The sequence below is a fragment of the Eptatretus burgeri genome, chromosome 2 (genome assembly GCF_056783735.1).
Source record: "Eptatretus burgeri isolate ZD-2024b chromosome 2, Ebu_testis_v1, whole genome shotgun sequence".
NCBI classification, from domain to species: Eukaryota; Metazoa; Chordata; class Myxini; order Myxiniformes; family Myxinidae; genus Eptatretus; species Eptatretus burgeri.
This window is the reverse complement of record NC_140962.1, coordinates 96,665,696-96,691,079: the sequence shown is the minus strand read 5'-3', so window position 1 is coordinate 96,691,079 and position 25,384 is coordinate 96,665,696. Positions and strand designations below refer to the sequence as shown.

Genomic DNA, 25,384 nt, shown 5'->3' with positions numbered 1-25,384 from the left:
GATTGGAGGGGGATAGGATAGGGAGGAAATATAGGGGGAGGGGGGCAGGGGAGGAGGAGGGAGGGGAAGGGGAGGAGGAGGTGGGGAGAGTAGAGGAGGAGGTGGAGAGAGGGACGTGGGAGGAGGAGAGGTGGTGGGGAGAGGGAGAGAGAGCAGGAGGGGAAAGAGGAGAGAGGAGAGAGAGAGAGGAGGAGGGGAGAGAGAGGAGTTGGGGAGAGAGGGCAGAGAGAGGAGCTGGGGAGAGAAAGGAGGAGGGGACTGGAAGTGGGTAGCAGGGGGAGAAGGAGGATTGAAGGGGAGGAGGTGGGGGAGTGGAGGGGGAGAGGAGAGGGGAAGGGGAGAGCAGGGGAGGATGAGTGGAGAGAGAGGGGGAGGGGAGGAGGAGGGAGAGAGAGGAGTGGAAGGGAGGAGGTAGGAGGGAGGAGGAGGAAGGGAGGTGAAGGGGGAGTAGGGGAGGAGGAGGGGGAGAGAGAGGGGCAGAGAAGGAGAGGAGGGGAGGTAGGGATAGAGGAGGAGGTGGGAAAGGGGGAGATGGGGAAGGGGAGGAGGAGAGAGAGGAGGAGGAGGGAGAGAGAGGAGGGAGAGAGGACGAGGAGGAGGAGGGGGTAGAGAGAGGAGGAGATGAGGCGAAGGGAAGGGGAGGAGGTGGAGAGAGAGACCAGGAGGGGAGAGAGAGGGAGGAAGAGAGGAGGAGGGAGAGAGAGGAGAGAGAAGACGAGGAGGAGGGGGTAGAGAGAGGAGATGAGGGGAAGGGAAAGGGGAGAAGGGGAGGAGGTGGAGAGAGAGGAGGGGAGGATGTGCAGAAAGGTGGAGAAGGGGAGAGGGACGTGGGAGGAGGGGAAGGAGAGGGGAGAGAGAGGAGGTGGGAGAGGAGGAGGAGGAGGGGCGGGGTGAGGAGATTTCAGAAAGTCTCAGTGCATGAATATAATTTATTTCTCCTGAAAATCGAATTCCTTGATCTTGCTCCCATTCAGATTGATTTTAACGCAGAACTTCTGATATTCTCACGACTTGGAACATCGTTTGAAGAGAAAAGTGTCATGTTGCAGTTCGTCATCATTATAAACCGTTCTTGCGGCTGCGCGGCCTGAAAGATTGTCCTCCCGCCTCCTGTCACTCGCTTGTGGGCGGTGACGTTTCCCAATATCCTCGTACCGATTGGCTTACGCGAATCACGTGATTTAAGCGTGCGTGAGATACATAAACAGGTCCCAGTTCCGGGATAAATAACGTTTCAGAAACAGGTTACTAAGCTTTCCGCTTAAGTGTGTAAACGATCGATATCGTAAAGTGCCAATGTCGTGGAAAATTAAATAAACTGGACGAAAACAATTCGTGAGGAAGGAGTCACGTGGTGCGCGTCGCGCCGGGGAAGATGGTGGAAGCGGCGCGGTAGCGCCGCGCCTCTCCCTGTTCCCCGGCCCCTCGTTCTCCCCTCACAACTCTTGTTTCGATCCCGTCTCCTCTCGTCTCTCCCGTCCTCCTCGCGTTCCGAGCTATGGACGGCAAGGCGAACCATCACGCCCGCACTTACGACACGGACGGCTTCGTGCGACGCGCTGCTTGTCTCTGCTTCAGGAACGCGAGCGAACAGGAGGTGCGGCCGTGGGGTGGGGGGGACCAGATCGTGTCGGTTTATTCCCAACCTCGACCCTCGTGCCCCAGTATTATTTATTTACACCGAGACGACGCGTTACGTTACTTGAAGCAATCTGAGCCCGTGTTCGCAGGGTCCCGGACATACACCTCCTGCATGGTTCCCTCGTTATAATATCCCCAACACGAGGCTCGTTTTGTTATTTATTCCCACCGTTTCCGACATGTCCTCCCCCTCACCTTCCCGTACGCCCTCGTGTTGCTGCCCGTGTGTGTTCAAGTTCTGTGACGATGGCTTTGTTTCCAAGGTGTTGGTGAGTGACCGGGTCATCGTGATGTCGGATTATCAGGTTCTGAGATGGTCATGCACCCGTGGAACCCAGACAGGGACAAGTGTGTTTGTTTTGTTATTTATAATCTGGGAGTTGAGAGAACTCGATGTTGCTCCGAGTTCGTTTTATCATCCGTGAAGCAGGTTCTGTTTAACTGGAATACCGGAGTCGACCCTGGAGGTGAAACACGAGACTCTCAGGCATTCTTTCTGCTTGCACCGGAATATATAATATGGTCTCATAATGTTTCAGTTAATTACATTGTTAACGTGTGTGTGTGTGTGTGTGTGTGTGTGTGTGTGTGTGTGTGTGTGTGTGTGTGTGTGTGTGTGTGTGTGTGTGTGTGTGTGTGTGTGTGTGTGTGTGTGTGTGTGTGTGTGTGTGTGTTCTCTTCGAGCAAATCCATGCTTATTGCCCACTTCTACTCCTTTGTTCCTCTTTTCTCCCGTTTGTCGAACTCTCCTCTCTTGGCGCCTGATGCATGTGGTGCACGACCAACCATCGCATGTTGCTCTTTTCAATCCCTCTCCCTATCCCTTCCTGTAATCTTTTCATTCCCATCCCTCCCTGTCATCTTTTCATCCCCATCCCTACCTGTCATCTTTTCATCCCCATCCCTACCTGTCATCTTTTCATCCCCATCCCTACCTGTCATCTTTTCATCCCCATCCCTACCTGTCATCTTTTCATCCCCATCCCTACCTATCATCTTTTCATCCCCATCCCTTCCTGTAATCTTTTAATCCCCATCCCTCCAAGTCAGCTTTTCATCCCCATCCCTTCCTGTAATCTTTTCATTCCCATCCCTACCTGTAATCTTTTCATCCCCATCCATACCTGTAATCTTTTAATCCCCATCCCTCCCTGTCATCTTTTCATCCCCATCCCTACCTGTCATCTTTTCATCTCCATCCCTACGTGTAATCTTTCATCCCCATCCCAACCTGTAATCTTTTCATCCCCATCCCTCCCTGTCATCTTTTCATCCCCATCCCTACCTGTCATCTTTTAATCCCCATCCCTTCGTGTAATCTTTTCATCTCCATCCCTACGTGTAATCTTTTCATCCCCATCCATACCTCTAATCTTTTCATCCCCATCCATACCTGTAATCTTTTCATCCCCATCCATACCTGTAATCTTTTCATCCCCATCCATACCTCTAATCTTTTCATCCCCATCCATACCTCTAATCTTTTCATCCCCATCCATACCTCTAATCTTTTCATCCCCATCCATACCTCTAATCTTTTCATCCCCATCCATACCTCTAATCTTTTCATCCCCATCCATACCTCTAATCTTTTCATCCCCATCCATACCTCTAATCTTTTCATCCCCATCCATACCTCTAATCTTTTCATCCCCATCCATACCTCTAATCTTTTCATCCCCATCCATACCTCTAATCTTTTCATCCCCATCCATACCTCTAATCTTTTCATCCCCATCCATACCTCTAATCTTTTCATCCCCATCCATACCTCTAATCTTTTCATCCCCATCCATACCTCTAATCTTTTCATCCCCATCCATACCTCTAATCTTTTCATCCCCATCCATACCTGTAATCTTTTCATCCCCATCCATACCTGTAATCTTTTCATCCCCATCCATACCTGTAATCTTTTCATCCCCATCCATACCTGTAATCTTTTCATCCCCATCCATACCTCTAATCTTTTCATCCCCATCCATACCTCTAATCTTTTCATCCCCATCCATACCTCTAATCTTTTCATCCCCATCCATACCTCTAATCTTTTCATCCCCATCCCTACGTGTAATCTTTCTTTTATACCCTGTTAATGCATTGAGGTGTGCGTGCGTGCGCGCCTTTGTCCATCCATTTCCTTATTCGGGTTTTTGAAGGTGAAACGTTGTCCTCTCAGGTCTCAAAGTATCCACCTCCGTTTTGGTAAGGGGAGAGGCTTGGGGAGGGGTGGTGGGGATTGATCATGATTCATGGACCAATTTGTGAAGTTTTCTTTTTCTCAAAGTTTTGTTCCGAGGGCTCCTTTGAGGATCGTGACCCAGTCTTGGACAGCTATCCACCTGCGGTTTGTTTGTCGTAATATAACCAGGGATGGTTTTTAAGATCCCCATGAGGTTCTTTGTCATCATTCCCGTTGCTCCATTAATCACTGACAACTTTGGCATTCTTCAGCTTCCAGGATCTTTTCACGTCATTCTTAAGATCTTGGTATCTGGTCATTTTCTTGATTTCTGTGTTTCGGTCAAAATCACTGGGAATTGACACCTCAATTAGCAATGCCGTTTTTCCTTTTTTATTCCGAAATACGATATCCCGTCACAATGCTGTGTTTTCCATGTTCACACTCGATGGGATCAACAGGTCGTACATGAGCATGACTTCCTTGTTTTCAACCTGGTTGTGTGTGTGTCATTGCTGTGAGTTTGATGATCAAATTGATTGTTTATTTGAAGGTATTTTTCACTCTCCCATCGATATTGTGTCCTCTACCCTAAACTTCTCACTTTCTGTGCTGCTTAGAAATCCGTGTTGAATATCTCACCAGCTTGGGTTTAGTGCTCTTTCCCATATACGATGGCTGAAAGAATTACTTTTATGAATGAAATGTGTGAAGGAGGTGAAGGTGAACCAAAGGTGAAGGAGGTTATGTTTTAACCCCTTTCTGCTTGTCTGTCTGTCTGTCTGTCTGTCTGTGTCTTTGTTTTTTTTTTCATTTGTTTGTGTACAGGATATCTCAAAAAGTTATGGACCGATTCGGACGAAACTTGGTGGACACGCGGGATGTGTCTCAAGGACTAATTGATTCGATCGTGGTGAAGATCCGAATCCGGATCAGGATTCGAGAATTATTTAATTTTTTAAAAGTGATTCTTCACCACTGATTGATGGGGCTAAAATGATATGTATCGCACAATATCTCAAAAAGTTATGGACGAAACTTGGTGGACACGTTTGATGTGTCGCAAGGATGAAATGATTGATTCGTTTTTGGTGAAGATCCGAATCCGGATCTGGAGACGAGAATTATTTAATTCTAAAGTGATTCTTCACCACTGAGAAGAGATCAGGCCAAAAACGGTATAGTACCATATAGCATGATATTTAAAAAACAAAAAAAAAATGTATTGGGCCTGATGTGTTCTCATGGATCGGGCATTGTGGGGTGGAGGTACGTGCTCTCCCGAGTGCCCTTCTCGTTTCTATCTGCTGTTAGTTTAGCTGCATATTCATTGAACACACGTGCCTCTAACTCTTTCCACGTCCTATGGTTTTCTGTGACTGATCCAGATCACTCGTCATTTTTCTTTCCATTTAATGCATGTTCCTGTGCTGATGCAAGCAAGGCAGGTAATATTTCAACGTTCTGTCCAAACATGAGCATCTTTTTTATCAGCGTCTCGTGTAGTAAACGCTGCTCATAGAGAGCTCGGCGTTGTTGTTCTTGTTCTTGTTCTTGTTCTTGTTCTTCTTCTTCTTGTGAAGACAAAACCTTAATCTCTAATCTCTAGGACTCGGCTCTTGTATAAACAAGATCCGGATCTCCTTAAATACTGAGCACATGTACACATCCTCACATAGACGGTGCCTTTTGAGAGCGTCTATCATGAACTTTTAAATATATTCGGACATTTGCTTAAAAGTTTCGAAAAGTTCACGTTACTATTTAAAGATTATTCCATTTATCGTATTGTAATTTCGTAAATACACGATATATCGTAAATACGTAAAGACATTATGACGCGTTTCGCTATTGGCTTAATCAAGGTACGTGACGAAATATCGGAAGTTGTTGTTGTTGTTGTTGTTGTTGTTTTTTTTTTTTAGCCAACAAACTCTTTAGGACACTGCTCGTGGACACATTTGTCCTTGTTGATGTTTATAATGGGTATTGTCTTATTTGGAGTGATGGACAAGCCTTGTTTTTCCTTTTTAATCATTGTATCTGAATTCCTTGCCATTGGCGTTGATGGGATTTTTTGACATCGGAATTCAGTCATGGAGTGAAAGGCATTTTCAAATTTTTTTTTTGTTGTTGTTTTCCTGATGCTTTTCTTTTCATACTTTTTCTTGTTGTTCTTGTTCTTCTTGTTCTTGTTCTTGTTCTTCTTGTTCTTCTTGCACTTGTAGTTCTTCTTCTTCTTGTTCTTGTACTTGTCATTCTTCTTATTCTTCTTCTTGTACCTGTATTTCTTCTTATTCTTCTTGTACCTGTATTTCTTATTCTTCTTGTACTTCTTCTTATTGGACTTTTTATGTTCTGTTTCTACTTGTGTTCTGTTTTACACTTTTGTTTATGAGCATACTGCTTCTTCCTCCACTGGAGCTTTTTCGGCATACACATTGCCAAGCATTGTCAGTTTTTCTATCTTATTCCTGATTTTTATTTCCATTTATTTACTTATTCATTTACTTATTTTACTTTTGTCTGCTTTTACAGTCTCTGCTCCTTGTAATTAACCACCAAATTTTAATATTTGGTTTTCTTCTCTGATTTCACCAACCTTTTATTCAAAGGGTAATACTTTTCAATGTAAACGTGGGAATCTTTTGGATGACGAGGTGGAAAGTTAGTCGCTGCAATATGTCCAGAGTTGGTTAATATTTGGCATTGGTTTGTTCTTTTACCGTCCAGTATCCAGACGGTCAATCGGCTCTGCTTTTGACCTTTCTGCAAGTACTTTTGGTTATTCCTTGATGAAGAGTGAGCACGTCTTCATCGGTGTGTCTGTGAATGAATATAATTTGCTTGGAATGTCGATGATTTTACTTAAAACCATGTGGAAGGTTTTCCAGAGTGAAACTTGTAATTGATCCTTGTGTGGTTGTTTTTTGCTACACCTGGTGCTTGCCCACTTCCACCCACATCATTCTCCATGCTGTTGATGCATGAATGAGGAATTTAGTAAGTTATTTGTTCTCTGTCCTCCATACTTTTGAAATATGGGCATCATCTTTGTATTGTCTGATTCACTTACATTTTCTGATTTCCCAGCATCCATTTTACATTGGGAATGCAAGTTTTAGACAAAGTTATTAACTGAGGTTCTGTTGTGCTCATTCGTTCGTTTGATTTATTATATTTTGGAAATCGGTGCTGACGTGTGTTCTTGCTGTTTATACTACTTCGCAAGTCTGAAGTCCCTTTTTGGGCCATTGGTTTGAAAGGTGAATGACTCACGATGAACAGGGTTAAATTTCATGGATGAGGTTTGCGATGGCTTCACCATGCAGGTAGAAACAAAGCCACAGCAAGATATAATAACAACTTGTTCCGGTTTTTAGTCATTAAATGTCCTGAATGTGGCAATGGCCTATTTTTTTTCTTTTTCTCCCCTTAAAACGGTTTTACTCAACCATCATTCTTCTGGCTAGTATGTGGTGTGTGAATCAAATGTCCTGTTCGGAGTTTCCAAAGTTCTCAGGAATGCCAGCATACGGGTCATCTTCATTGTAGTTTTCCATCCACAAGTCTTCCCAAGTTACCTGCATGTCTGATCTCTAGTTTTCCATGACAGGTTGAGTTGCTCACCCCAGCATTGCTTGGTTGCTTATTTCTTCTTTTTATGGGATTATTTTTAATACTCTTCATTTAAAAATGAAAAAGAGGATGAATCGTATTTTGCACTTTAAATATTTTATTGTTAACCTCCGCCATCGAAGATGGATGGAGGTTAGTTTTCACCCTTTTCTGTTTGTTTGGTTTTTTGTGAACAGTATTACGGAAAAACTCCTCGACGGATTTCGACGAAACTTGGTGGGGGGGGTTAGGTTTGGTCCAAGGATCATGCCATTAGATTTTGGACTTGGTCCAAAATCCAATATGGCTGCTATGGTGGCCAATTTGAAAAAATATTTGATTTTTTTTTGGGGTATTTCTACATGTTTTAAGTGATATCCAACCCCCCCCCCCCCAAAAAAAAAATTTAGAGAAAAAATTTTTTTTGCAACTTTTCTTTCATCCAAATTTCGATTTCTTTTTTTCCCCATTTTTACATGTTATAAGTGATTTCCAACAAAAAAACATGCCAAAATTATAATTGCGGCTGATTTTGGAACTTCAGGTGGATATACCCACGTAAAATCAATTTCTGTCTCAAGAAATCTAGTTATGATGAATGAATTGAGTATGTAAAAGGGAGTGTTCCAAACTATAACTCTGTGAGCACTGTTGACGTCAAATTGAATGAATAGGATATCAGGTTCACTCGAGTGACCTAGCAGTATTGGCGGCAGAGATTTTGCACTCTACCGAGTGCTTCCCCTCCAGTTCCTATGTTTGTTTTGGGTTCCATCTTTGCATACGTACTGGAAAAGATTGTGGTGGCAATTCCATGTCCTGCTCAACTCTTGTTGTTAACAGCAAGATAATGAGGCAAGTATTACTTTTACGTATCTTACCAATCAGAACTGAATACGATAGTGTGTTTTGAAAACTGTTTGTCTCTCTAACCAGAATTGCATAACATTTTTAGTTGACATTTCTTTTATTATTGTTGATGTATGCTAGATAGTTCCATGAATAGATTCATTCTGCCCCATTACTCTTTCTCTCTTTCTCTCTTTCTCTCTCTCTCTTTCTCTCTCTCTCTTTCTCTCTCTCTCTTTCTCTCTCTCTTTCTCTCTCTCTCTTTCTCTCTCTCTTTCTCTCTCTCTTTCTCTCTCTCTCTCTTTCTCTCTCTCTCTTTTTTTCTCTCTCTCTTTCTCTTCTCTTTGCCCCTCCCTCCCCAACCGAGCTTTACTTACCCCCCCCCCCTCATGCCTCCCCAAATTAACTTTTCTGATTTTTTTTTTTCCCCTCCAACCCACCCACTCCATGAGCTTTACTGATCCCTCACTACCCCCACACACGAGCTTTTACAACCTGAGGGGTTGCGAGTTAACCTCACTGTGGGCTTTCGAGAGGTTTCAAGTTAACCCTGTTGTCGATTTTTGAGGGGTTTCTGGTTAACTCCCTTTTGATGAGAAAATGATTGTATGCCTGGTGTTGGCTTCATGGTTAGGGTGGTGGGCTTTGGATCCTAGGGTCCTGAGTTCAAATCATGCTCAGCTGTTGAATTAATACCAGGTGGGGTTAACTTGGCCTGTCATCCTTCCGAGGTCAGCAAAATGAGTGCCAGCATACTGGTATACTGTGTCGGAGTGGCGACCCGTCCAGAGTTGTGCCCAATAGCCAAGAAGACTGCTTGAGCAGCACCAACGCCCTGCACTGAGTATGGTCTCAATCTCCTCCTCCTCCCTTGTAGGTTTTTGAGGCATTGCCAGTTAACCCGATAGTAGGTTTTCGAGTGGTTGCTCGTTAACCCAGTTTGAGGCTTTTGATGGGTTACTCGTTAACCCCGTTGAAGACTTGGAACTGAGATCCAATTCCTTCACTCATCCTCTGATTCTTTCACTTTCGATCCTTTGCCCTCTTGTTCCGCTCTTTGTTGAGCCTCAAGACCTGCATTAAAAATACGTGATAAATCGTAATCTTGTTTCGTATGGAGCTTGTGGCTGCTGGTTGCATCATTTTCTGGAAGTGTGGCTGTGCCGCTGATGCAGTGTCCCTATTCCCAGTAAGCTGGTACTCATTTTGCCAACCCCGGAAGGATGACAGGCTCATTCAACCCACCTGTTATTTCAACGGCCTGACAGGAGCTCAAACTCAAGACCCTCAGATCTTGAGCCAGCCACCTTGACATTAAGCCACCACTAGGCAATAAATTGTAACGACGAAGAATTTTTATCAGGTATTGAAATTGACACGTTTCCAAATTGATTAACCATTGAAGAGTTGATAAATTAAATTGTTTTTGAAGCCTCGTTCACTTTTTTTTTTTTGTAACCGTTGGTTCACCAGTCGCCATGCTGTTCCGCATTAAGTGTTTGTGTTTTTCTAAATAGACATCTATTTGAGAAAATGATTGTTGTCTTGTGATTGATTCATCAAAATGTTCATTTTTTGGGCTTGGCTTGTCCAAGTCATTTATGCTGTGGGATCCCAGGTTCAAATCCCTCAAGTACTTATTGATTTGATTCATGTAAAAATACACTGATATTGCCTAATGTCCTTATCTTGCATGTGACTATTTGTGCAAGTTCTTCCACAAGCCTTTCATCATTGTTTAAAAAAAATATATAAGCAATTATTTTTGTGGGTGATTATAAAGGCAACATAACAGTTGTGGTTTTGTTGTCGAATACAAGTAATTATTGTCTCATCATGCACTTTCTTAATGGTCCTGCTCTTCCTGAAGCTAACAGGCTGATTTTATTACCTCCGCCACCATGTGTGCACAGAGGTTGTGTTTTCACGTCTGTCTGTCTGTGTCTGTCTGTCTCTGTCTGTCTCTGTCTGTCTCTGTCTGTCTGTCTGTCTGTCTGTCTCTGTGAGCAGGATGGCTCAAGTTATGGATGGATTCGGATGAAATTTGGTGGACAGGTTGGGTTGGTGACTCGGATGAATCTATTCGATTTTGGTGACGATTCGAACCTTGATATGAGAAACTTTTAAATGTTTGAAGTGATTCTTCACCATTGAGATATGGGGCCAAAAACTATATACAGTGTGGCATGATGTTTCAAAAAGTTGTGGATGAGATGATTCAGGCTAAGCGCATGTAAGTGGTTACCATCCCTATTTTAGGGCATACCCTGACTTGAGTGGCATTTTTGAAAGTCACAAAGACCACTACTGGTCATGAAATTTGGTTCATTGCACAGACAGTGTTCCATTGGACCTTAAAATATATAGGTTCATGGGTCTATGATGTATATTCCTGAATCTACAGGATTTTTTATTGAATATACATGCCCAGTATTGGCCTTTTTTCTTGGTTCAGCTTAAACTATGACATATGTTAGACCATGCAAAAATACAACATATAAAACATTCCATATGAAATTTCTCATCCAATCAAAAGGTTGTCACCCACCGTCTGAGAAAATCAGCATTTGTGTCGGTCAGTGGTGGATTCGCATGATATATGCACATTCTGGCATATTTTTATTTTTTTTCTAGTTTTATTGCCCTTTTAGAGCCTGGGACTATGAAATCCCCTAACAAAATGACTAGTTTATCAATAACTCGTATTTACGTGTCTTAAATTATTCAACTTATTACCAATAATCAATGTAAAAAAAAAAAGAGATGATTTGGGTGGATACTTAATTACAGCGGCGTGACCGACCTTTCCAAGCCAAATGTCCGACTGCACGTCACGTTTTAAAAAAAAAATGCTTTTATTCTTCTGTGCATCAGATAATTTTCACTAAAATTTATTTACAAATGGGGCACAGTGATATAGATATAATAGTATAAAAAAAAATATTGAAAACTTGCATGGCTTTGGTTTGGAGTAATTTTGTATTTTTGTCTGACTGCATGTCACACTTTTTTGAATTTGATTTAAAAATGAATTTTCTTAATTTTTTTCCAGGTATTTAAGTAATATTTTATTAATTTAGAAGGCAGTTAAAACAGTTTTGGAGAATTTAGAGAGCTTTTTGTTACTCCCAGAATTTATTGAATTGAAAATTTATGCCCAAGAATTTGTTCGATAAATCTTCTCTTTTAGTGCTTTTCAGCATCTGACAGTCACTGAATAGAGCAGTAATAAAAAAGGTATGTATCATTTCTTAATAATTCCAGAAATTGGTATTTTGATTATTAGATTAGTTGCTAGAATAAGTTACATACTCTGACCTTCATTTATTTTGCCAAAAAAGAAAAATTAGGTAATTTCATTGAAAACTCACAAAAATCATCAGAATAGGTACCCCTTCTTCAAAGTATCATATTTCGGTGTGTGTGTATATATATATATATATATATATATATATATATATATATATATATATATATATATATATATATATATATATATATATATATATATATATATATATATATATATATATATATATATATATGCTATGCGGATTTTTGTTCTGAACTCAGTTAGACTTACATTTTCAGGAAAATGTAGTGAGAAGGCAATGGAACAAACTTCATTTTTTGACATTTTTGAAACGGTGGTAACCACTTACATGCGCTTAGCCTTCAGTGATTGTTCTAGTTCAGGTCTGGATCCAAAATGTAAACTGTTCAGCTTGGCGGAGGTGTGTGCTATTCTCGTTAGTTGCTGTGCTCTGTTCCAGTAGAAATGCACTGTGTGCAGATCAGACTCGACATTTTGGTTCTAAAGTGCAGGGGAACAGACGTTTGGTGGGGGGGGGGGGGATGGTGTTACTGTGCATAGCCGAACTGAGCAGTCATTCAATACCGCGTTCTGTATTGTCCCAAGGCACGGTATCTTGAGGCTCTGCCATGTTCCTTGTATTCTCTGCTTGGCTAGGGAATGCCACCTTGACTTTTGCAACAAGGCCTAAACAGTGTAACTTTTTCCAAGCGGTAAACCCCAAGCAGTGTTTGCTTAACTTGTGTTTGAACTGGGTGGAGAATGATATGGTAATTATATAATACAATTACAAGAGAAACTAGAGCGGTACTCAGTAGAGCGCACATCTCCGCCAGCCAGAACAGTTGATGTTTTGTATCCCATTGAAAGGCTGGAACTGCATCCGGACCTTGATCAAAATCTTATCGCCTTGTTGTCACCTAACCAAATCAGCCACCAAGTTTCGTCCAAGTTCATCCATAACTTTTTCAAATATCATATATATATATATATATATATATATATATATATATATATATATATATATATATATATATATATATATATGTTTAAAATAATTTTTTTTTTGCCCCATCTCTCAAGAGTGCTTGAATAACTTAAAATTCTCAGACCTCGATCTTCACCAATATCTATTAAATTCGTCCTTGTCACACACCCAACCGGTCCACCAAATTTCATCTGATTCCAACTATAAGTTTTTGCGATGTCTGCTCACAAACAGGGGTGAAAATGTCACAGCTCGATCCACCTTCAGTGGCGGAGGTAATACCTCGTTTAATAAGCTTGAAATTGAATTTGGTTCGCTCTTCTCACAACACACACCTTATTTTGAACTCTAATTATGGGTGAGGTATTTTCGTTTGCCTGGTATCTGGAAAGTGAAGCAGGCAATGGGCTTGTGCTATCCGTACTCCTTGCCAGAAATAACGCTCATGTGAGAGCCGTTATTTGGCAAGTGGGGACCCATTAATCACACTGCAACCTGTTTTTACTTTAGGGTGATCACTTTTCCTGGATCTATGAGGCAAATTGTTTGTTGTGTTTTTTTTTTTTTGTTTGTTTTTCTTAATTTGTCCTCCACCATTGGTGGACCAATACTGCCAGCACCATAGGTGGACAGAGGTTAGGGTTTCTCATCTGTCTGTTTGTAAGGATATACCAAAGTTCTTAACAGATTCGGACAAAACTTGAAGAGAGGTTAGGTATGTGGTAAGGACGAATTTATTCGATTTTGGTGAACATATGGATTTGGATCTGAGTATTTTTTTTAAAGTGATTCTTCACCATTGAGTGATGGGGTGCTAAAACCGATACGTGGCACAATATCTCAAAAAGTTATGGACAGATTATGACAAAACTTGGATTAGTTGTGTAGGTGACGAGTACAAGCCAATTAGATTTTGTTGAGTGTCCGGATGCAGATCCGGCCTATCATATAATCAATGGGATCTAAAACGCAAACTGTTCAGCTTGGCGGAGGGATGCTCTTTACTGAGTGCCGTTATCGTTACTTCTGCCACCGAAGGTGAAGGAGGTTATGTTTTGACCCCTTTTTGTCTGTCTGTTAGTTTGTTTGTGTGCAGGATATGTCAAAAAGTTGTGGATGGATCTAGAATAAATTTTGTGGCCAGGTTGGGTGTGTGATAAGGACGAACTGATTAGATTTTGTTGAAGATCCTGATCTAGATCTAGCAACTAGAATATTTTAAGTGGTTCACCATTCTTCACCATTGAGAGAGAGGGCCCAAAACGATATATCGCACGATATTTCAAAAATGTTGTGGGCCCGATATGTTCTCGTGGATCAGACATTACGTGATGGAGGTATGCACTCCACTGTGTCCTAATCTTCTTGTGGAATCTCTTGCTGGGCTGTGTGACAGTGTAGTTCATTCTTGTTGATTAAATTGAGTGAGAATGGGAAATAATTAATCACATTTGCAGAATCGATTGTGGATGTTGGGGGGTGGGGGGGGGCTGCATGAAGTGCTGAAAATTGTTTTTTGTAGTCAAGTTGAAAATGGGCACTTCTGCTCTCTAATAGAGGCAAAGTATTGTTATGGTTTCTGTGTGTCGATTGTGGGGGGGGGGGGGGGTGTGGGGCTTTCATGAGGGGGTTTCTCAGACCCGCTTCCTTGACCTTCGAATCTGAAGCCGACGAGCCTTGAATAACTCCATGGCCCGAAGGGTTGCCAAGCAACTGTGGATGCCGGTTGGTGCAACTAAATCTAGCAGGGTCCCCATGCCTAGTGTCATGTTATTTTATCTGGTGATCTTGTTTCCTCAACTGGAGACTGCACCCTCACCGTCCCACCTTGTCTACTTATTGTGGTATGGCGAAGCGAAACAATAGGTGGCTGCATTGGTTATCTACTGTAACATCACAAACAAATAACATTAAGAAAAAGAGCAATCGGAGATTGCAGCACCTCACCAGGACTTGTGCTTTGTTGTGGTGTTTGTGTTGTTTTGTGCAGTGTATTTTGTGTGATGTTTGTGAACTGGTGTGTTACATAAATAATTAAAAGGGCACTCGGTAGAGCGCATACCTTCGCCACGTAATGCCTGATCCACGACAACATATCGGGTCCAATACATTTTTGAAAGATTTTACAATATTATTGTCTCTCTGTCTCAGTACTATATCGTTTTTTGGCTCAATCTCTCAATGGTGAAGAATCACTTTTAATATTAAATAATTCTCGTATCCAGATCCAGATTTGGATCTTCAACAAAATCGAAAAAATTCGTCTTTGCTACACACCCAACCTGTCCACCAAGTTTCAACCAAATCCGTCCACAACTTTTTGAGATATCATGCTATATATCGGTTTAGTCTGTCCTCTCAATGGTGAAGAATCACTTAAAATATTCTGGTAGTCGGATCCGGATGCGGATCTTCACCAAAATCTAATCAATTCGTTCTTGTCACACATCGAACCTGTGCACAAAATTTCATTCAGATCTGTCCACCACTTTTTTTAGATATCCAACACACAAACAAACAGACAGAAAGGGGTGAAAACATAACCTCCTGCACCTTCTGTGGCGGAGGTAATAAGTGGGGCACAGCTTCCTGTTTATTTATTACTTACACACTATGCCAAATCGATGAAGACGAAGACAACCGGGAAGGTTTGAAATGGTTTACCAACGTTCAACATATTTAAAAGCTGAAAGGTGGGAACAGTCTTACCCCGAGCGCAGATCCCCTTACACACTTTTAATTATCTAAGGACAGATGGGCGTGCCACACAATCATACCAGGAAAGAATGACGATTGCGGCCTCTCACTTACCCCACCCAAGCAGGTGAGCTTGTGTTCGTCCCAAAGCTGTTCCTGGACTATGTCTCCTTTTCTCCTGACAAGGAAGGTGGAGAGTTTGCTGTCAAACTGACTCAGATTCTGCATCCGGTCCAGACTGCATCAGCCCACATGTCCTAAAAACCTGTTCTGCTCTTGCTCACCCTCTCTCTGTTCTATTCACCCTCTCATTTGCTCAAGATTATCTGCCATCTGCTTGGAAATCAGCTAACATTACCGCTCTGCATAAAAAGGTGCAAAAACCGATCCTTCTGTCTACTACCGTCTCTTCTCCGGCCTTGCCCCCCTGCTCTGTCTATGAACTGACCCCACCCCCTATATTTCCTCAGGGTGTTCAAGGTTGACCAGCAACCCTCTTCTGGCAAAACTACCAAAATCAAGAATCACTGTACACCTTCACACTTTCATTCCTCATTTTTTCCCCGCTTTTGGTACAAACTCCCACACTCTCTTCAATCTCACTCTTCCCTCCAGGTCTTCAAAACAGCTGTTCATCACCATCTCTTATCCACCCCAAACCCACCTCCTTCAAATTCCCTGCTGTCCTTCCTGAAAGTCCCTGTCGTATACATCTTGTTAACCTCTGCCATTGAAGATGGATGGAGGTTACTGTTTTCACCCCTTTCTGTTTGTTTGTTTGTTTGTTTTGTTTGTTTCAACAAAATTTTGATTTCTTTTTTTTTTGCATTTCTACATGTTATAAGTGATTTCCAACAAAAAAACATGCCAAAATTCTAATTGCGGCTGATTTTAGAACTTCAGGTGGATATACCCACGTAAAATCAATTTCTGTCTCGAGGAATCTAGTAATGACGAATGAATTGAGTATGTAAAAGTTAAAAGTAAAAGGCAAAGTTGCAAACTATAACTCTGTGAGCACTGTTGACGTCAAATTGAATGAATAGGATATCAGGTTCACTTGAGTGACCAAGCAGTATTGGTGGCGGAGGTTTTGCAATCCACCGAGTGCTCCCCCTCTAGTTTACCCTGTGTACCCCACCCCATCTCTCTCCCTTTCACAGATATCCTATTGTCTTTCTTCCCCATTATTTTGTGCTTCCCACTGCCACCCCTCTTGTGTCCTGCCTTGATATGTTTCTGTGTATTCTCTCTTGCATGAGCCTCGACTTGGTATACAAAAAAAAATAATCGGGAGGGAAGAGAAGGTGGGGGAAATGCGGTGCGTATGTTGTTGCGGTGTCAATGTCTTGTGTATGTGTTGCAAGAGCTGCCACTCACAAAGACCACGTGCTGTGTTTTCCGTCGGAACCCTTTGGTCAGCGTGGTGTCGGCACAACTCGTCCAGATGGATCGACAGGTTTTCCCGATAGTCCATGGTTCGGTAGACCACAACGGCAGCGGCTCATTTGCCCACTCAGACTATTATTGAGCCTGGAGCAAGGTGTGGCAAAGGCTCATGTTGCGTCTCCATTGGTCCAGCGGGTCTGCTCCACTGCGCTCGTGTGGCCGAGAGCACAGCATTAGCGTTACCTACAGTAGTGTTACACATGCAGGCACTTCCTCACTTGGTGACGGAACTGGCAGCACTAGTATCAGCCCTGATTGGCGTTTATGTGTTTGTGGCATGGAAAGGTGTGGAGGGAGTGGGGGGGGCGGTATTGGATGGCGAAAGAGTTTGAGGACGGAAGGTATTTGAAATGGATTTAAATGAAGAGGCTTTACAGGAATGTACTGGGTTGGAGAGGTGGTGGTGGGGGGAGGAAGGGTGAGGCATATGGATGGTGGGAAAGTGGGAAATCTCTTGAAGGTGGGATATCACAGTGGGGACAGAATATGCCAATACTCACAATGCATTTTCCCCATCTCTGACATGAGGAGAAGGTACCTGACAAAGTGCATTTTACTCATGAAATATCTAATTTTAGGGAATCCTTTTTGTGTTGAATGCTCCACCCCGGGGTCCGCTTCCATAATCGCAACAGTATGTTGCATGTCTGTTGTATTTTTCATCTACTCTTCCAAGAGGATTTGACTGAGGAAGCTGAATTTTTTTAGGGATTAATCCTGAAGTTGTGCCTGTGGAAGTTTCATTTGATTCCATCATGTTTTGAAAAAAAAAAAAAATACTCCAACTTTGCATGTAATGTTCTTCCTTTTGCGGGGGGGGGGGGGGGTACTCTTGGAATTATCTGAACTATGTAACCACGATGTATTATATATTTATATATATATATATATATATATATATATATATTTATATATATATATATATATATATATATATATATATATATACATGCATACATATATACATACAGTAGACGAGGCGTAAGGCGTCACCATCGGGGCCGAGAAAAAAGTGACGACTTAGACATGTGACGACTTACACGTATGCAAACATTTATGATGACTGTGGGGTGAAGGATGAAGTCTCGTGTGTGGCCTGGACACGTACGTGTGAGAGGGCGCAACAATCTCTAAGCCGGCTCTTGTACCAAAAGGGAAACACAATCCTCGGGACATAGGTGTGGGTTCATTTGTGAGTTAGAAAGTGATCAAGCAAAGATGGAATTCATGAATCACTTTATCAAAAGTAAAGATAATGAACAACTGTAAGACAACTCGTATACCATCGTTGATGGTATATGACCATCGACAAATGTGGAATGAATGGCTTAGAATTCATTCATTGGAATGAATGTAGAATGAGTTTTCATATGGAATGAAAACTCGTATACCATTGACAAATTACATTACACGCAGTCATCGTGATGACTCCCACTCAATACCTATGTGAAAGTGAGCGTGGTCATGTACAAAACAAGCCAATATAAAACCATGATCAGACTTCAACACTCAGCTCGATCGATCCTTTACTCCTTCGCCAGAGACTGCATTGCACAGCTTGTCTACCTCTTCAGATGCATGTGGGACGGCGCGCTGACTGAGCTGAACGCAGCGCAGTTATAAATAGCCTATCACTGGCGGTGTACACCAATGAGCGTGCATCATAATTCCATGAAATCGGGCTTCTCACGAGGTAGAAGTTCCGTGTGATGAGTTAGGCGTGGTAATTTGCTTGAGTTTCCATTACGTGGGAACGGACAACATCTGACGACCTAGACAAAGTGACGACTTAGAGATGACGACTTACAGACTTTATTCAAAGGATTTAACATTAGATAAATTCGGGACTTTTTGACGCTGCCGACTTAGGCGAAGTGACGAGTTACACGCTGCCGACTTACGCCTCGTCTACTATATATATATATATATATCCACACAGGGTGGCCTTAAAGTCACTCTACCCCTTTCCAGTGAAGCATTGTTCTTAAACTCTTTTAATATACAGGTTTTATTTTGCAGTACTTACAATAATTAATTTGTCATTGTATCTGCATGTGCTCCATCATTCTTCTGAGTCGGTGTTTCCGCATACCATAGCGGGCGAGGGCGGTGGGAAGTGCGAGAAATTTATCAGGGGTAAAGTAATTTTCCAGCTACCTTGTGTGTGTATATATGTATATGTATATGTATATATATATATATATATATATATATATATATATATATATATATATATATATATATATATATATATATATATATATATATATATGCACATTAGCATACGCATGTTTTTGCTTCATATATGTAATCCGTTATTTTTACTTTTTGGAGTGATCGAGGCAGTGGTCTGTTGCTTATACACTTCCCAAATAATGGGACGTGTCAGAAGAATGTGTTGCATGCTTGGAATAAGATCGCTCATTGGCTAGGTACTCTGCTAGTACAAATAATGCTTCATAATACAACTGCATAAATTGACACTGAACCAACCTCTTCACATCAACATGTCGTTGTAGTAGTTAGATTAGCCATAAAGTTGGCTAACAGTTTTGCAATGTCCTCCCACCCACTTTCCATCCACCCAAGCACTCTTGGTGCAAACCCTGACCCAGTCCCTTCTCCTGCCCACTTTCCCCTCCACTCAAGGTCCTCCTTGTGAGCACAAAGCGTTGTCCTGATAAGTGGATCGTTCCTGGAGGAGGTTTGGAGCCGACGGAGGAGCCTGGGGTGGCAGCAGTCAGGGAAGTGCTGGAGGAGGTAAGTGCTGATTTTGTAGTTGTTCCTCATTGCATATGAGAAGTTGCAGGTATATTTGGTAATGGAAATGTTTGGAAGTTGTGCAGCCAGAGCCTCCAGAATTTATACATTCTGCCATTGAGGATTAGTGTGTAGTCTCCAAAATACTTGCAGATAAAAAAGAATTGTCAGAAGTTCCAGGGATGGTATGAAGACAGTTTTTTTTTGGTTCTTTTCCAGATGTACTTTGATTGCTTTGTATTGTTCATTTTTAAGTTCTTAACTATTTCCACAGCAAAATTTGGATGTTGGTGGTTGATAGCTTTGTGCATACATTTTCAGTGTGGAACAGCTTTTGTCATTGATCTTTATCAATTCAAATGATACAGTATTGAACTTTGTTCACATTCTGGAAATGACCTCTTTTCATTAATCATCATGTTTAACAAGCAGCATGCATCACTGAAATCTTGTTATAATGGAGTAAATGTATATGGTGATGTATGTTGTGTGTATTTGTGACCAAAACCATCTCCCAGATTTCTTTAACAAATTCCACTATTTTGTTTGTGTGTTATTTATATATATATATATATATATATATATATATATATATATATATATATATATATATATATATATATATATATATATATATATATATATATATATATATATATATATTTTTTTTTTTTTTTAAAGATGAAGAAGTCGCTTCCAACCAAAAGTAAACGATCTACTCTGCTAGTTTGAGCAATAAACAAGAGCAGACCCGGTCTCGGGTGATGTTTCACCTGCTTCACAGCAGGCTTCCTCAGGCCAATATCAGATAAACTTGTGCTCAGTTCCTTTTTATTTATACGTGTTGGGTTCTGACTTCTGATTTACAGTCTGTTGTCATTGTGGTGTCAGAATGTCTTGTGCATGTGTTGTGGAGTAGATCTAGTTTACTTTTGGTTCGAAGCGCCACCTTCTTTAAAAATGTGTAATCCCAACCGCCCCAATCTTAGAAATGTATGTATGTGCATACATATATATGTTGAGATCGAGCAATGTCCACACTGATCGTGGTTGAGAAGAGTTTTAATTCACATCAAACATGTATACATGGAGAGATAGAAGATAGACACCCACAGTAGTCCAGCTCCATCCAACTCTCTCTCGCTTGGCATTTTGGCTTACCTTGGATACAATTTGCCCTGCCTCCCTTGTGGGACCATCTGTTTTGATCTTCCATTAACAGGAAGATCTGTTTTTGGTCATTTTCGGCTTAGAAATCCTAGGTTGACAGGAAGATTATTATCACAGCATTCCATCCATTTCTCTGCTCAACAGTAAAGCCAGATCTTCAGCTTGGTAGGCAGTAAAGACAATGAATGCTTGTGGCCTTTAAAAGGTTACTTTCCACTGTTGAAAAGTAATTCTGCCAAGAATGGCTGTTTTCAGTGTTGGGAGATGTGCAATATCTCCACAATCGCTCCTCTGTTGCTTTGAAACATTTGTGTAAAAGAAACAAAACACCTGCACAATAATTTTGAGAGATGGAGCATCCATGGATCGGCAGGACAGCAGGCAGCAGTCTTCTTTAAAGGTGGTCCACTCTTATGGTCAACTCCAAGTGGCCCATGACGGTTCGGAGGTTGATCCTGCACCTCCTAGCCTGGAAGAGACCCCTACCTACCTCCCAACCGGCCCACCGACACCCAACCCCTCTGTAGAATAGTGGATACATTTCAGCAATTCTAAATTAAGCATAGGTTATGAGGAAGCAGAGTTACTTTCTAAAGCCACTCACACAAGGTTCTTGATGCACAATAGACAAAAATATATTTTAACTAACTACAGTGTTCTTTGTGAACAACAAGTAAGAATATATTTTAGCTAACTACTGTGTTCTTTATTAACAAGTAAGAATATAATTTGGCTAACTACTGCGTTCTTTATGAACAACAAATAAGAATATAATTTTTTACTAACTGCAAGCCAGAGTAAAAATAAAGTACAAAATCCCAATATTTGCCAACAAGGTAATGTTTAGATAGTATTTCTTCCCCTCCTCTCCATTGGCACAAGCAATTCGAGACACTCATCCAATGTGAGTTTGAGCAGTGGGTTCTTTATGAACGACAAGGAATTCCTAAAAAAGTTTTTGTCAATCCCAAAAGCACTAGTGTCTGTACTTTCATATTTCCCAAAAAAATAATACCACCATCACGGTGTCTCGACTAAATTTAAAACTCTGTTCATTTTCTGGGTTTTCTGGGTCTTCAGAGATGGTTGGTCCAGGGAAACTTCACGCACCACCATTGTCGTCACTGTGGTAAATTTCCTCACACACACCGATCATTACTTTTATGCATGCCATGATGACAATAACACTGAATATCATAAGGCCAACGATCAATATGTGGAATATCTATGTTCCCCATCCACCAAACACTTCCATTACCCATGATCTGAACACTTCTTCCCCCACCATTTACGTGCTCGCAGATGGAACAACCAATTTAACGTCCATCCGAGGGACAACGCACGTTAATGTGGTGGTATAACATCTATATATTATGTATGCAAATTTGTCACACGTGATCATTTGCACACATGCACTTGTAAATTTGTAAGGCCAGGATGAACGGCTTCGCAAATTTACACAGTACTCTCGACGCGGCCGATTTCAACACGGCCCAGATGTTAACTCCACTCGTGCTTCGTGCTTCCCCCCACCGGGTGGCCCTCCCCTCGAACATCCAAGAGCTCCACACACGGCTTACTTCACATTCAACCACAAATCCATACCATGATCGACTAAAACTCAGATCCTGACAATAATGATGCAACCGACTGTGCTGATAATTTCCATGCTTCACTCGGTTTAAAAAAAAAAATTCTCTTGCAAAGCCAGTCTCCCCCTCTTCAGGCAAACCCCACGCAGTCCGACGAACCGGCAAATCAAAATCGTTTGAAGCTCATTCATATTAAAATACTTTTCAAACAGGATATTACAATTCAACGATCTCCCCACTCTGTATCCACAACAAAACTGCGTATGCGCTCGACACACACCGACTCTCACATTAAAATGTATACAAATGAATTTAGACACCTTTCAAAACTCTTTGACTCTTTATGAACACCTCGCATCAAATTGCTTTTTATTTCCAACCGCGATTAATTAAATAATTCTCAATTTAAGTTGTTACTCGTTTCCGAGTTGGTTTGTACAAAACCCAGGGCATGTCGTTGGCTTGGGAACACGACCCCCACCCTTTACCCTTCAGGCAAAGCGCACATATTCCTTCAAGACATAGTGGGGCATCCATTACGAAGTTAGTCATCGTTCGCTGCGGTATGTCTTCTTCAACTTGAAAACCCCCATATTGTAAGAATGTCTGCACTAATCTATCCATGAATTCGGACGCCCGTTCCCCTTGACGTTGCTTTGTTACCTTCGCATTCTGCGAAAGGTTATGTTTTCGTTGGCGTGTATTTATTTATTTGTAATCTTGTGATTCGTATAACTCAAAAAGTATTAAACCGAATTGCATGAAATTTGGTGGGATGATTGGTTATTAGCCAGGAAGCATTCAATTTAGATTTTGGGATCGTTCGGGTCAAAGGAAAAGGTCAAAATCGTCTTTTTACGATAACACGGTCAATTTCTATTCAATTTGCATGCAACTAACGCCCAAATATTCAGAATTCAACGCCTCATCTTGTGATATGCAATATGACACAATGACGCCCATACTCTTGTTACCGGTTAGGGGTCAAAGGTCAGGGGGGTCACGACTTTGAAAAATATGCGGTTTTTGTCATAACGCGGTCAATTCTTGTCCGCTTTACATGAACCCAGCACCAAAATGTTCAGAATTTAATGCCCAATCTTGTGACACTATGATGTCACAACACATGTCACCGGTTGGGGTAAAATGTCGGGGGGGGGGTCACGCCCTTGAAAAATATGCGGTTTTCGGCATAACTCAGTCAATTCTTATTCGATTTGCATGAAACCAGCATCAAACGAGATTACCTTCTCTTGTTGAAACGTTGTATTCACCGAGCTTGCGAGTGAAGACTCGCCAAAACGACGTGAGTTGATTGTTGTTTAGTCCGTAGCCCCCGAAAGTCGGGGGGGTCATGACATTATAGATATGTGGTTTGTGTCATAAGACCATTCATATGAAACCAGTTCCCCACACTCATACCAAGAACAAAAAAGTAGTGGCGGCGAAGGTATGTGCTCTTTGAGTGCCCGTTCTAGTTTCATAAATGTTATCCCAATCTAGTGCTGCCGGTCGCAACACTTTCTCAACCTCATCATACAGGCGCTGTCGCTTAACTTGCCGATCTGCGTCGGTGCATCCTGCTGGTTCGTCTGCTGTCCATTCAGCACCTTGCTTTGCCTTTTTCCACACATATGGGGACAATACTGCTTGACATAACACCCCAATGTCTCCATGTGTGCAGCGGTGTGCCTCAACCCACTGCGTTATTAACTCCTTTATTGCTCCTGCATTTCCTCTCAGATCTAACACCCTTTCCTTCATTGATCTTAACTCGCCTTATTTAAACGGTCGGTACACTGATTGAGCTTGCACTCCTCCTGGTCCCGCCGGAGTTATTTATTGAACCGGGAAGGCAGAAGCTGTGGCCAGCAGCCCCATACCTCCCAGGTTCGGATACAAACTTGGTGTGTTATTCACATATGCAAGTGAGTCACCCGCATGGATTCCCTTGGCTCCTGCCCCTGCACTGCAGTTTGCATGGGCGGGGCCCTGTGTTTTCTCAACTTGTTCTTTTAATCTTAACACTTTATTTGCTACTTCACATTTGCAGCATTATTTATTTGTCATGCTTCTTCCTTACACATCTTACAAGCTTCAAGTCTGGTTTGGGCTTATTCACATATGCATATCTTAACGAATCATCTTGGGACTGCATATGGGTACTTTTATATAATCATTCGTACCATAATTCTAATTGATCACATGACCTTGGTCCATAATTTCGTTATAGCTTTATTCTTCCACTTTTCCCTGATCCTTCCGAGAGTATTCTTGGGCCGGTCAGTATTTTTGCCTGAGGGTGTTCTCGGGCTGGGTCGGGCATCTTTCACACCTTCCCACGGACCCTCACACTCCCTTGCACACCTTCCGTGCCCTCAATCTCCCAACGGAATACTTTGGGTTGGGTCAGGAGCTTTCACACCCTTTCCCTTCCCTCAATCTTCTGTTCGGACCCTGTCCCCTGAGGTGTTCTTGGGTTGCCCCTTCCTGAGTTTCCCTCAACCTCACAATAGTCCCTGTCCCTGAGGTGTTCTTGGGTTGCCCCTTCCTGGGTTTCCCTCGACCTCACAATGGACCCTAACCTTCCTGGGGTATCTCCTTTTGATGTGTACAAAAGCTCCTTCTCCCCTTGTTCTTTTAGGATAAGGACAGATCACAAAGAGCAGCGAACTTGTATGCCTTAGTGCGAGAAAAGAGGCAGTTCTTCTTACTTTATCTTAAGCCGGCCGGCTCTCTCTTTTGTCTCACCAGGGCAGTTCGCTTTTCTCCTTGGTCTGCTTATCCTTTGCCGACGATGCCAAATGTTGAGATCATGTTCCAAGGCTGATTGAGATCGAGCAATGTCCACACTGATCGTGGTTGAGAAGAGTTTTAATTCACATCAAACGTGTATACATGGAGAGATAGAAGATAGACACCCACAGTAGTCCAGCTCCATCCAACTCTCTCTCGCTTGGCATTTTGGCTTGCCTTATACACAATTTGCCCTGCCCCCCCTTGTGGGACCATCTGTTTTGATCTTCCATTAGCAGGAAGATCTGTTTTTGGTCATTTTCGGCTCAGAAAACCTCGGGTGACAGGAAGATTATTATCACAGCATTCCATCCATTTCTCTGCTCAAC

At 42.0% G+C, this 25,384-nt stretch overlaps 1 protein-coding gene across 8 annotated transcripts in view; it reads left to right on the top strand.

The window, feature by feature from the left end:
• The first annotated feature begins 1,222 nt into the window (after positions 1 to 1,222).
• NUDT3 (nudix hydrolase 3) overlaps positions 1,223 to 25,384 on the top strand; it is a 79,188-nt gene continuing 55,026 nt past the window's right edge. For 3 of the 8 annotated variants that reach the window (XM_085870419.1, XM_085870412.1, XM_085870422.1), the window contains exons 1-2: positions 3,995 to 4,131; positions 19,387 to 19,497. In XM_085870419.1, coding sequence (XP_085726545.1) covers positions 4,015 to 4,131; positions 19,387 to 19,497 — 228 coding nt within the window. In that variant the 5' untranslated portion in view covers positions 3,995 to 4,014. The other 5 variants (XM_085870420.1, XM_085870417.1, XM_085870421.1 and 2 more) reach the window with 5 other exon arrangements.